The sequence below is a fragment of the Ammodytes marinus genome (genome assembly GCF_949987685.1).
Source record: "Ammodytes marinus genome assembly, chromosome: 3".
Classification (NCBI taxonomy): Eukaryota; Metazoa; Chordata; class Actinopteri; order Uranoscopiformes; family Ammodytidae; genus Ammodytes; species Ammodytes marinus.
In genome coordinates, this window is record NC_137232.1 from 19,561,832 (window position 1) to 19,576,460 (window position 14,629).

Sequence of the window (14,629 nt, forward strand, 5' to 3'; positions counted from 1 at the left end):
AGTTACGTGTAAATCCCAGTTTTAATCAGGTTTTCAATCTGGCTTTTTGTATTTGAAGGGGTTATTAAAGAAAGCATGACATACAGTATGTCAATATTAAGCGATTGCTGGAAACAGTGAATGTACAAAATATATATTCTCAACACTACAGAAAGGAGTTAAAGGGAAATAAAAAAACAAATCACATGATGTGCAGAGCTCCCTGCAAAATAAAAATATAATGGCAAGGCTATTTAAGGAACCAAATGGTCTAAAAATATGTTTTTCCTGTCAAGTAATGGTACAAACAACAATGGCAACCCTAAGATTTGATCTTGCACCTGAAGCAGTGATGGGCTGATCTAATGAAGTATGCAATCGATGCATTGATGTGTACCAGAATACAGCATGACAAAGGGTATGCTGGTAAAGCTGCATTATGACAAAGTTATTGTCTCAATTTTCTCACATACTGTATGTAAAAGAGAACAAGGTTGGAGAAACGCTCATGCAGGGAGCTTTCTTTTGTCAATTTCTCTTTTCTTTCAGGAAAAGTCCCTGGCTCTGAAAGTCTGGTCTGCTGCACAAAGATACTTTTCAGTTTCTCTTGTATACATATTCATTTATCTTTGGTCCAACAAATTAGAACTATCATTTTCTAAAGACAGAAATAAATGTTGAAGTTACATTCGAGATTTGGCAGTTGACTGAGTGAGATCTGGAGGAGATGTGGGTGGACCTTGGAAAGAGAGATCTTAGAAGAGTTCTACTTTATCAACAAAAACTAATTATAAAAAGTCATACTTGAGCAGGCAAATTCCTCGTATGGACTCATGTTTTCTTGCAAGCTAGGTTAAAGGTCTGAATATAAAATACGTAGGCTGTAAGTGGGCTAGTGAGTTTATATGCACAAGTCAAACAAAGACGGACAGACTCGCCCTGGCTTGTGTGGCTTTCTGCATCTGTCTTAGGGGTTTAAACTCTCCCTGACCCTTAATTGATCGAGAATGTTGATCTGCATCCATCCAGAATTGAATTGGACTTCCCTGCCATGAGAGATGGATGGGTGTAGGAAAAAAGTCATGCATTTAGAATACCTTGTGCTGCTCGGGCCGAGTCCACGATGCCTGTAGAAGACAGAGACACAACAACAAACAAATGGCAAAGCGATTCTTAGAAAGTAATCCTCACCCAGGCAAAGCTGGAAACGGCAAACTGCATGCAAGTATTAAGTGTCCAGTTAATTTTCTTCGTACATCCACAGTCCGTGAGCTGAGTGTATGATTTTGCTAAACGCCTGCAGATACAATACACTTTTTGATTTTTTTCTTCCAGAAAATCCCATTATGTGACACTATGAAGGTGATTTTCTTTTCTTTTCTTAGGGGGGGGGGGGGGGAGGGGGTGTTCTGTTAAAGTCTAACCCTCTATTGCCATCACGATAGCACAAATGCTTACAGATAAGAAGGTTATTGGTTTATCAAGAAGAGGTCGCTTCATTACACTGGAACACCAGAGATACGTTGGCCCGTTTGGCAAGAGTAGTACAGCAATTATCGACTCACAATCCATTTCTGAGACTTAAAGCTTCTCTCTTAAATAGAGAGAATATAAAACTGAATTTACTTTTTGTCTGTCCTACATGGGGAAACAACAGTGGTAAGTAGCTAGTCATCAAGTCTGTGGCTGTGTTCGGAAAGCCATACTAGCATCCTACATCCTACATACTCACCATCTATATACTAACTCAAAGATCGATTGTGTATGCGAGGTGCGTCGAAACGTTTTCACTTGAAGTATACTCAAGCAATAAAGAATTTCTTCTTCTTACAAGATTCAGGCCGTTTAGACGCTGTTTAGCGTATTACCGCCCTCCACAGGTTAGATATTGAACTAGATTTGTACAGTCCTGTGTTCATCATCTGTGTTTTAGACCTCTTGTTTTATAATCTAAGTAGGCCTATCTTTAAGAACACTAATCACATTTCGTGGCGACAGCACTCAGCTGTCTGTCAGTTGAGCTGGACGAGCCCCGGTGTGTGGAACACAGCATTCAGTTCTGATCTGATTTTATATACCATCTATGGTTCTGATCTCTCTCCACTATCAGACTGGCATCACCCATTTAGTCATTTCACTTAGTAACTCTAATGTTGTTAGGTATTTATCTTCATATCTAATCTTTGAATGACTGCACGTAGCCTACAGTTGTCAGATCGCGGACCCCAAACAATGTCGTTGCCTAGCAACTTGCTCGAAAATATTTCATTTTCCTGTGCGGGTAGAATTGACCCAGTGCCTTGGGGGCGGTTGAGTAGGAAAAGTATCCAATCGATCCATACCCAAAATCTTCCCGGAAGTTAGTACTCATCCGGGAATTTCTCGCATACCCAAACTCGCATACCCAACAATCAAAATGAGTATGAGTAGGACGTTAGTATGGCTTTCCGAACACAGCCAATGACTGGCACTGGCTGTGTTTCTCAATGAGCAATGAGGGGTTTAAAGGAGGCAATTTTCCTACAGCCCTTCCTGCACCCCATGTGGGACCTGGAAATACATATTTGCCTACAGGTTGCCTGTGTTAGGTTCAGTAATTTTGCAAGTCAGATGTCCTGCTCTGAATTTGAACTGTACATGAACTGCAGTCTCAAAATAAGTTATTTTTTTCTTCTGTCCCTTCTAATGCTTTGATAGTATTTCAAGCCTAGAGACAAACACATACATCACATATTGATATATAATTGATGACATTCATGTTGGTCATATCTCCCATTCTAGCACATATAGAATCATTTTACGTCATGACCAATAAAAATGTAACCTGGATAACAAACAAATACTACTAAACAACATGCCATGTAAAGATAAGTCGCAATGACACGAGAAGCCCAACTCCACAAGACAAAAAGACTATTCGGAAAGCATGCTCTATGGATTGGATGATTCTGCAGAGAAAATGTTAAGCATGGCAATGGGATGTGAGTTCCACATTGGGGAACGGTGTTGAAGCATTACAAGCAAAAATGATTAACAGCTATTTCATCAGGTGTACAGTCAAGAAAATCTCAAGAAAATGAAATCAATCTGTTAAAATAATTGTAAGAAAAATCTCCTCCACCTTTATTCTCTCATTCTCACAGCTGATGTCTTATAAACAACACAAAAAACATAGTGGGTTTGAAATCAAGCACCTTATATCGCTGGCAAACCTGATTCACCCTTTTAACATAAGAGTAGGCAATATAGGGAAATGATGCAATATGTAACGGACAAATCCTATGCAAAGTTTACTGCGCAAGGGTAATTTTCCTATGTTCTCAAGAGCTTTGTAAGCCCTCTGCTGTCACAGTAAAACCTACTGTGTACCGTACATCATTACGAGCAGCAGTTGGCTGCATATCACCACGGTGCTCAGAGAGAGCAGTAGCCCAATTAAAACAGGCAACTTAATAGTCTGGAACATCACTACCTCATCCACGCGCTTGTCTGCAGCCCTGCCTCTGCAGTAAGTGAGCCGACTGCTAACGCTGTCATGTCGTTGACAGGTGTTCGCTTAAGACAAAGGGACAATGAACGGCAGATGCGAGCGTGCAATAAAACAGAAGACACACCACAACAAAATCACTTCTCCAAGAAAAGGCGCAGAGTACACGGTGATGGTTCCCTTGGGATTTATAATTTTTTCCAGTCCATTGTAATTCCCTTCCCATGGAGAATTATCCTCGCTCTTTGTTCTGACACGAATTGTAATGTCAGTGTGAAGACGACAATGCAGAGAGAGAAGACAAACCAACACAAACACAATAAACGTGTAAATGTACCCAACCCTGGCGGTGTTGTCTTTTTACTAGGTGACGCCTGACTGAACCCGATGATTATGGGTATTGTCATCTTGCTGTGTCATTAACTGCTGAGCCTCAGAACCTATGCCAGCACATTACAGAAATCTGACTAGTATTTTTTAGTGTAGAAACCCTGACATCACCCCACTGCCGAGCTAGCAGGCGTACTGTTGTGAATGAGAAGCCTTTTGTGTTAGGAGAAAACAATGCTTTCTCTGCATTGGCACGCAGCGTTAAAAGCATTCCCTTGTTTCAGATGCCCTGTCTAAACCACTGCCACACAACATTAATTACGCATTTTTCTAACCAGCATTCTTTAAGTATCTCATTACTTAATAAAATAATAGCCATGGATTTCCTCTCTCGGGAATTTTAACTTCTAATTACAATCTGGACGGACAGCAGGCCTAAAATGCAGATTTGTTCTCTGAAACCTGGTTCTTCTTTCATCAAACTAGTCATTAAGTGTCATCAACCAATCAACTACACAAACTTTAATGTGTTTTATAGTTTTATGATTAGTACCATTCCACTGCAACTTCCCTCTGTATAGTTCAAAAACTTTTCCAGATAATTACAGCTTAGAAACGCAACACATCAAGCAGAATGTTTAATATCTATTCAAATAAGCAAAACATTCATTATGTAGATAATGTACAAAGCAATGGATAACTACTTCATTTACATTTTCAGTTATTAAACAGACACATTTATCTAGAGCGACTCACAACAAATGCATTCAAAGCAGTGGAATAACCAAATACAACACGTAGAGTTGATAAAAGATTCAAATTATTGTGTGAAACACTTTGATAGCTGTATAAACAAAAACAAACTATTCCCGCTACAGGAACAATTTAAAAATGTAACTCTGGAGTCATAAAGCTGTGAAAGAAAAAGCATACCACTGCTTTACTATTGTATGATACAGTAATCTCCCTCAATCCTCAAACTGTGCACCCCTTTAGTCACAGTTAGCAGACAATGCTTTTGTCTGAAGACTCTGTGTGGGAGGTAATTCAGAATGAATGTTTCTCCCTGCTTGAACAGAAACAGTCACACAAAGCCAGATGAGATTTCCTCAAGCGTAGAAACCAACAATGAACAGCTTATCTGTCGCGGAATATCAACTGTAATGTTGACTCTCTTGGTGTTTAAAATATAGTATTGAAAAGTATTCTCTAATCCGAAACTTTCTGCTCAAACATTATACATGAATTCAATATTTTGAGCCACAGAGATCTCTGCTGAATCAAAAGTGTAGTTCTCCCATGAAACGCTGAAGATAACATAATTAAAACCTTAATCCTTTCTCCAACCTTTTAACATGAACAGCAGTAGTTTTACTGAAAGTCTAACCAAAGTGACTGAGAGGTTGAAAATGATAGGAGGTATAAATGTTAGCTTAAAGGTAGGTACCCTGTGGAGTTAATGAACACTACTAGCTCTATGGATCCATATTTTGACATTTAGATCAACATGTTGTCACGCATGGACACGGACACGCGAGTGATCAGAAACACATTCATTCCTGTTGATTTCACGCTGTTCCACTGGTGGTGGTGACACGGCAAACGATGCAGGAAAAAGGAAGTCCGCTAGCAAGTAGACATGGATGGTAAACTATGCAGTTGTTGTTATAATACATTAGTTAGACCTCAAGGATACACACCATGTGTTTTGGTGAGTAAAACTGAAAGTAAACAGAAACGTCGTTTGTTTACAGGAATACTCCATAGGGCACCTTTAATAAACACCAAACAGATGGTTCTTGGGTTTGTTCTATCTTTAAAGCTTTGAATATGGATGCCAACCAAAAGGATCTTAATATTTTTCTAAAACCTTGACCATAACACTGTAGTTTGTTTTTTTCACATTATTTTAATCATCCTCTACTCTTGTGCCACTGCAACAAAATATAACTGATCTGTTTGGTAAATGTTAAGTACCGTGTGGGAATTAAACTTTTCTTTTACAAATGCAAGGCTCAGCATAATTAGTCTATGTACCAGATGCACAGTTTTATTCAAACAAGAAATGAAAGCGGCTGACCAACCGGAGAGCCAAAATAACTCAACTCCCCCCTCCACCCCTTTAAAGCTGGGCCCTATTCGCAGAGTACCCAGGTGTGAGTCCGGCCCGGGTCGTTCTCCGCATGTCCACCTATCTGCCCCATTTCATCTCTGTCCCTCCAAAACTATCTAATAAAGAAAAAATGCGAAATAAATAATCTTGAAAATGGCACAGTGAAGAGCTGTACAGGTTTTGTGCACTTTTTTTTGCACAAAAAAAACTGAACAGTGGATTAACAGGTGCATTTATTTTGTCCAGTTCACCCTGTCCACCCCAAACGAATGTTTGTTTCATTTGTCACACCCATCCTAGATGAAATACAGCTGTTATGAAGATTACAGATAGAATGACGGACGGACATCAGATGAAACAAACAGAACAAGACAAGTAAACAATTAGCAGCCATTTCCTCACACATTCATTAGAGCCCCGCCATGATAATCATTTCTCTGGCTAGCAATGAAGCAAAATCAAAGCTGCATCATCTGCATCAAATGTTTGTCTTCTATTCATTCATTAAGGCTGCTAATCGTTTCTTTGAAGACAGCTGTGAAGAGATGCCACAGATCATGAAGCATACTGCAATACTATGGTGCAAAACACACTGCCCCCACGGCACAGCTGTGCGTCACATGACACGTGTCACGTGACATGCCATGGTGCTGCACAGCAGGACTACACGGTGCAGAAAATAGGTCAGTAATGCTTATTGTAGTTAAAGGACCGTGTGTTATTCACTTCAGTAGCACCCATGCTACGAGTCTTCACACCTCCAGTATAGCTGACCAGGCAATTTCTTTTGTGACATCAAATGGTGAGACTGTTAGGTAGGGCTCGGGGTGCTACTCCGGCCTTTTAAAAAGTCTTTAATCTATTATGACAGTTTCAAGACCCCAAAAGAAGACATTCTGTCACTGACAGGAAGTAGATGTACATCAGGAAATGTGTGTTCTGCTGCTCATCCCAGGACATCCACACTAGATAACAGATAGAGGTGTAGCCCAGGCTGTGCGTCTATGCGTGTCTGGCCACTGTGGGTGTGTGGGATGACAAAGAAAGAAAAAAAAGGCCTGTCGTGACGCGCGTCATAAGGTGGCAGCGTGTTTTGCACTTTAAGTGATGCTCAACTCAAGACCTATTTTTTGAATATCAAACACTCGTCCCTGTAGGCTTGACAGGTGGCTGTAAAAGGTTTATACTTCCATTTTCATGGGGCACAGCAGCTGTAGTCTGCTCGAGCAAGTCAATTAAAACGGAGCCCAATTTTCACTGTTGGAAAAATGCCCATGAAACCTCTTCTTGCAGCATAACTCACTCCTTCACAGGCCACCTCTCGTCTGTATGTCCAAACTCATATTCTCATTTTTGTCTGCAGGGGAGAGAGTGTTTGATAGTCCAAATGAGAGATTTTTATGTGGAGCACTTTTACCCTCAATTTTCAGGTGCCATTGACGTAAATGTTAGACAATCTACAGTACTATGGAGATGACAGACAGACTGAGCTGGGCTTTGAATCCAGGCAAACCGCATGCTGTGATGGAAAGTTTGAAATGAGCAGGCAACAGCGACACAGAAATGGTCTTTCCGTTTTTATTACGCTATTAACCAAATTTTCATCTGATCTTGTGCGATAAATTTCTTCAATCACAAGATCAGTGAAGTTTTCAAGCTGTGTTTGGTGAGCATGCAGCAGTTGAATCAATTTCATGAACTCTGATGAGATCATTCCTTGGGGTTTTCAAGAAACGGCTGGGAAATTTTCAATAAAAAAAAGGGAATTATTTGATTCCAGTGGGGGGGTTGTGTCAAACCTGGGGGTAAACTATGCAACACTACTGACTCCAGTACATTTCTGTGCCACACAGATTTCATACCTGATAGATCCTGTTTAGATGCGCCTGTAGGAAGAAAATGTAGTGCATGTAATGGACTGGCTCCGGAATTCCGCCATGACCTACAGTGTCTCTCTGAAGCATTTCTCCCCTCATTACCTCTAAACTGTAGTAAAAACTCCAGGACCTTGAAGAACCAGGATGTGGGTAATAGATGTACGAGAATACCAAATCAGGTATTCATTGTTTTTTGAAGGTTTGCTCATGAAATATGGCATTACCAAAATATAGCTTCAAGGATGTAATGGAAGGTGAAAGGCTAGCTTTTAACCAAAGCTGTGCCGAAACAAATTTAAAGAGATAACAGCGTAATATGCATAGTTATAAACAATAAATTATAACATAGATAAATATTCCCAATCACCAGCATGAGGAGAACTATAATGTAGGCGATTGAAAAAATGCAAAGCCAACACCTGATCATTCAAGTGCTCATTGTAACAAACACTGTACAATAAGGAAGCAGACCAGGTTTAATTGCCACAAATTGCATGCTTATATTGGGAATGTTATAATTGGGATTTACTTGACAATGGGGAAAACTCAAATCATATCTGAGTGCATTTCACATTACTGGCTGAGGTTTGGCTGAGCTAATTACACAAGCTCCATTGGGCCTCCTCGTAGGAGCTGCTAATTTAGGGGAAATAATCAGTGGTGCATAAACCTTGTTGAAGGTGTTTCGCAAAGGAGACAGCATAAGTCTGCCACCTGCACATGATCAATATACCTCTAGAAATAAGGTTAATGGGATTCAATTCCTCCCCTTGAGACACTGGCGTCCTGCAGCTTTGGGTTCCTCACTGTTAGTTACTAGTCGGTGTGTCCCCATTCGTGAATGCATACAGCAACTGATGCACTTCATAAATATATCACCGATTTCCAATATAAAAGTACCACATCTATTGCCATCAATAGAAATGGTTTCATAGATTTATTTCTATATTCGTTATTTTCTGTGACAGTATACCACTATAATCTTAGCGGGTAATTTTTTCTCTTTTTTAGCATTTACCAAGTGGTTATAGTTTGTAATGTTTGTACAAGTACACTTTAGAGGTTGAGTCAGCAATTCTGGAGCATGGAGAATGCTTGTTGTCAAAATCACTGTTTGTCAAAATTGGAGAATATCTCCTTATGGTCCGCTACCTGTCTATACTGTAGGGCTGGCCCGAATTATTCGAATATTTGAATATTCGAATACTCGTTCGGAAAATTAGTATTCGGAGCTTAAATTAGTATTTGGAGCTTCGTTTTATTTTTTTATTTTTTTTATAATTTTTATTTTTATAAAATGTTTTGCAAGAAGCTAGTACTGCAATATAATGTCATCAAATAATTTTATATTTGGATATAAAAGTTAGTAATATTGTAGTAGTAGTAGTAGTATTACTCATTTAGGAGGATATTACATCACTAAGTGTCATAGCGCATCCATTACTTCACCTCCGAGTGCGTAAATCTTCAACAAAATATGCAGATACTGTCAAAATCGGTTCCAGGGAGTATATAGGGATTATTAACGTTTTTTTTTTTTTTGATGGTGTGTTTTTCTGGAACGGATATTCGAATATTCGCTCGGAAAAACCAACGAATATTCGAAGCCTGAAAAATGGCATTCGGGCCAGCCCTACTATACTGTGTGCAATTAAAATAAGATACATAGCCTAGGCTCTGTAAACTGATATTTCAATTTTGGTATTTTGGTATTTTTACAAACAAAGAGGGCCCACCGTAGCTAGCAACATTGCCGTTACGTGAAGAGAGATTCACTGATTTTGACAAAAAAGTGATTTTGACAACATGCATTCTCCAGAATTTCTGATTCCACCTTTAGTACACTACACCCAGTGTGTTTGGTTAATTACTTCCAGGAGGACACACGCTGGCAGGACACCGGCCCTCATGTACCTAGGATTTAGATGTTGGTTTTCTACTATTGGTACTGCATGTATTGTTTTACCTGTTCTCCTTCAGTGAAGAGGTTCTCCCCATAGCTCCAGTTGATTGTGGGAGTTGGATCTCCCGATGCCTCGCAAGTCAGAGTCACCTGCTCTTCCATCTCTGAGGTGCTCTGGTTCACGATGAATGTGATCTTAGGTTTGACTGTAAAACACAAACACAAAGTCATCACAGCTGCGCTAGCATTAATGATTATGCCGGTATTCCCTTCACCAGATTAAACACCCCTAAATTAATATCAGGATGTTTTCATGTAAATATAGCCTGCCAAGTTCATTTGTTCCTTGTTTAAACCTGTTCCACTATAAAGTTTATGTGTTCATCGACCCCTGCACTTTTATATGGCAAAAAAAGACCAAAAGCCGATTTACACAATTCCCAAAAGGTTTTACTTTTCACCAAAAACCTTCACACCATATATTACCTTAAAGGCTCTGGTTTTAAAGCATGTTACCCTTTGACCCCTGCCTATCTCCAGATCTCCCCCTGTGTTGATCCCCTAATTACCCTTATAATTGTCTCTTCTAATTTTATCCTAGGTTAAGTCCAGATTTCAGACCTTTATCCTTGATAAGTTTTTAGAAAGGAGGAGATTAGATAATAGGTTTTTAATTATTCTGGTGGATGAATACCTCACATTTACCCCTCGCTTCAAAAGACTACCGTTAAGTCCTCACTAAGTTCATACACCTGGATGAGCTTAGGCCAATAGATAAATGCAATTCCCTCCTAATTCAAGGAGTGTGTTTATGGGATGTGTATTCTTTGTTATCAGTAGTGTAGCCGTAGTGTAGGTTTGAATTGCTTACCTCAGAGGCGCCGCGATCTCTTTAAAGAAAAACCCTAATTAGGTCCTTGTTCCCAACACTAAACTAAAAATTCAGGCCAAAGATTTATAGCGTTTTCAAGAAATTTTATTTAACCAATATAAAAAGATTATACGTTCACAATATAGAAAGAAAAGATAAAATAAAATGAAAGGAAGGAAAATAAGTACCTACACTCCCATTAATGTGGTTAATATATGTAGAGAAGTATAAGACTTAACTTATGTGTTGTATGTCCTTTGTTCACATTGAATTTAGTTCATGAGTTCTCCAATTTTCAATCCACAAGAGATCAGGAGTATTCTCATCTTCAGGTTTTTCAAAGCTCCACTGTCTGCCAACTTTTAAATCCTTGACTGATGGCCGAGCTTTCAACCGAAGTTATATAAACTTGAATTCCTTCAAATTTTTATAACAATGGTGATTTTGCAACACAAATAGTCAAGTTAAGTTGTTCCAACAGTTTTAAAACCTCAACTCGATGCTTTTCTTCCAACCTGGTTCATCAATTAGTTACTATCAATAACCCAAATGGTCCCTTACCAAACTTCTCAGAATAGACGAGGAAGAATTGGTTCCGAGCCTCTTCCCCTTCTTGAAAAGAAAAAATAACTAATACCAATACCCCTCAATTTTTCTAAGTATTTTGCACTCAAAAAGATTCAGAGTGTTTCTTTCGAGTTTTTCTTCTAAGTCTTTCGTCCATGCTAAAAGAACAAAAAAGTGGAACAGTCAAAACTTCCCCAAAAACCAGCAGCAGCAGACCTTCTTGCTCAAAACCCTGGCCTTAAATAGTCTGAAGACAGAGAGAGTGGTTGTGTGTATTAGGAGGAGAGAGGGTGGGGGTAAAGATGAGGGTGTGTGTGTCCAGCTCAAGGACCCACTGCCCCCCTTGTCTCTCTCACCCCTGACCTGTCCCAGGACAAGCCCAGGCATGCCTTTTCAGAGAGGCCTTATGAATTCACAATTATGTATATATTTCAGGATAAAAACTTCAATACAACACTTTTAGTGATTCTACCTTAATATTAAAGGTCACTTGTTACCTTGCCTGTCTTATTAAAAATATCATACTTTTCCCTACGAAAACAAGAAATACACATTTCACATTCTCCTAAGAACAAGATATGTACAATGAAAAGTTGCAATTTCTTGCCTATCTCAACACATAACAAGACAGCTGGCTGGATTGGGAGCATAAATACAATAAGTAAGAAGAAAAAAAAGAGCAACAAGATTTGGGAAGAGATCAAAGGGAGGATGAGGATCAGTAGCTTGACAGGTGTGTGGGATTTTTGTGGCATCGGCAAAAGTAAGAATAACCATGTATGGCTCCAAACTTAATACATGATGTAATCGATCTCAAAGGAGTTGGCTTTTGTTTTTGATTACATTTGAGAAAAACTGTCACGTTATAGTAACCTGAGCTAAACCGAAAGTCCAGCAGGGAGCCACAGCTGTGACATGAGCAGAGCGAAGCAAATTCAAGTGCTACTTTCGGAAGCATTACTCTGTGCTTTTATGTCTTTAATTCCACTCCGTGAAGGATGAATACATGGATCGATTTGCTAAATAAGATAAGATATTAATTTATTCGTCCCACAGCAGGACCTTGTTACAGCAACAAAGGGGACATTGCAGCAGAGTAAAAGGCATAATAAAATAAGTAAACAAGTACTAAGTAAAATAGTTAAAAAAATTAAAAACTAAACAAAACAAAAATATTCCATTTAGGACATATCTACTTGTATTAAAATGCTGTTATCTCAACTGATAATGAACCTTCCAAATCCATTTTGATTATTTGTTTATCATTAAAACACTGGAACCATTTTCTGGGATACAGCATTGTCAGCATTTATAGTAACAGTCACCACACTGGTGGTGTGTGATATTGGCAGAAGAGCACAGAGCTGCTTCCAGGATTTTGCAGGCGCCTCTCAAAAGCTTCTGCTGCACCAATCACAATTTAGCAACATTGGAATCAAAATTGACAGTTGTAACGTTTGATTATGTTGCCAGCGATGACAATCAAATTGATCAAAGCAAACACACCCAATCGTTTTGATGCTGGGTGAGAGTGAGTTGAGAGTGAAACCCTTCATAAATAATACCTAAAGCCTCATTTGGACAGGATTTGCATTACAGTGGGAGGTTAGGAGAATTAAATATTCACGGTGCGCATCGCTAATTTAGACCATCGTTCTGGACAGCATTTTAACTGAGAAATTGGTCTTCCGAAGGGGGGGTGTGAGGCAAGGATCTGAATGAGGTGTATTTCAGTCATGTGATTTACACTTTCTCAACTCGGTTGTGTGGATTAACGTACATCCAAGATGGGTACGTTGCTCACATGAACTAATATCAGCTAGCTAATTCTGCATCAGTCAAAGGGGCATTAAAAAGTGAAAATTAGAAAATGCTCTTCACGCAGAAAACGACTTGAGAGATTAACTTCAAAATACGACAGGATTTCAATTACAGTAGTACCCACTGATTTGCCAAACGGTGGTGTGTAATTGCAGCTATAATTATTACTGCGCAGTAGGTGAAACATTTGCCACATACTCACACCAGACATCATCAAAGTCCCTACCGCCCCCTAGGAAATAAATCCAGGCCCAATGGGTACTCAAGAATGTTTTTCTTTTCCAGCTATAATGTGTGTGAAGACGTGGTACAATTCATACATTTACACAGCTTTACATTTTAGAATCGGGAGTTTACTACGAGATGCATGATTGAAGCCTTTTCCCCATTGATATAGTGAGACCAGAGCTTTGTGAATCTTTGAGATAATGAGGTAAATGTTCCTTAAAAGCTGTCTTTTGTCATTTAATTAGTAATGGTTTACTCATTGAGCTCTAAATAACCAGACCCTGGCCCACCTCTGTTGTCAAGGAAACTATACTGCACCAGCTAACTCATTGTAAATTGTAATTAACACAACTACATTGATTGACAATGTGGTTGTGATTGAAATGGCGGTTGTTGTTGCAGAAAAAAAAGACAACCGCGTGGGCAAAAGAGAAGAAAAAAGAAAAAGACTTCAAACTGTTTAGATAAACCCCACATGGCCACTTCTCAAAATCTGTAAGCTTCAGAATAAAATGAAACAACTACCCACACTCAAACACCACCTCACATTGTATCCCCCTGAGAAAGCATGCATGACCATACTATTGTTCTTCTTACCCACCTACGTACTCATTCCCACACGCTTTCTATAGTCCCTTTAGTCGATGCATGTAAATAAAGCAGTCTGCCTTACCAAACACTCTCAGACTGAGCTCCTGCTCACTCTCCCCAGCCTTGTTCTTGGCGATGCAGGTGTACTCTCCTTCATCCAGCTTGGTGACCTCCATTAGTGTCATTTCTGAGCCATCTTCATTAAAGGAGTACTTCTCGCCTCCCTCCAGAACCGCTTCGTTCCTGTAGAAAACATTAAGCGGTTAACATTAATCCGTCTATCCATTTCAAACCTCATATTTACAATGCACCTTGTTATACGCTTTAACTCTTAATCGTGTCCCTCAGGTCTTAAGAAAATACACAGTAGTGTCTAGATCTTTGTAAAACAAATTGCAAAATATCAAGTGCTGAAGCAGAAGTGCTAGTGATGAATAATTAAGAGGATAAAGCGGAAAATATTTGTTTCAATGAGGATTTTGTTCTGCAAGCCTTTTGACATTTGACTAAACAACAAAAATGTCTAAAGTATTTTCATTATTTCTAAGTGGATTGTAAATTGTTTGACATAATTTCTAGTTACGGGAAAGAAAAATGTCCTGTGGCCTCTGACATTTGTTTTAGGTTTAAATACAGCTTTCCATTAGTCTAACTTAGTGTTCAAGTATAAAACATGATGCCAAGGGCAATATAATCCTGCTCTTTGCACTTAGCACAGTTTACCGCTGTCTTGGAAACAAGATGAACAGTTTAACAAAGAAGGAACCTATCAATGGCTGTATCCAGAATATTGTGGCTTTTGATGGCAGTCCAGTCTTCAGGTTTCATTGTTTACATGCACCTTTGATACCCAGTGATTAAA

General features: G+C 39.1%; 1 protein-coding gene across 1 annotated transcript in view; it reads right to left on the reverse strand.

Moving 5' to 3' along the window:
• ncam1b (neural cell adhesion molecule 1b) overlaps nt 1-14,629 on the reverse strand; it is a 72,658-nt gene that overhangs the window by 20,461 nt on the left and 37,568 nt on the right. Inside the window, exons 7-9 of the mRNA XM_080053295.1 lie at nt 13,850-14,010; nt 9,753-9,895; nt 1,077-1,106 (exon numbers count right to left, since the gene is read on the reverse strand). Coding sequence (XP_079909421.1) covers nt 1,077-1,106; nt 9,753-9,895; nt 13,850-14,010 — 334 coding nt within the window. The remainder of the gene's footprint in view (nt 1-1,076; nt 1,107-9,752; nt 9,896-13,849; nt 14,011-14,629) is intronic.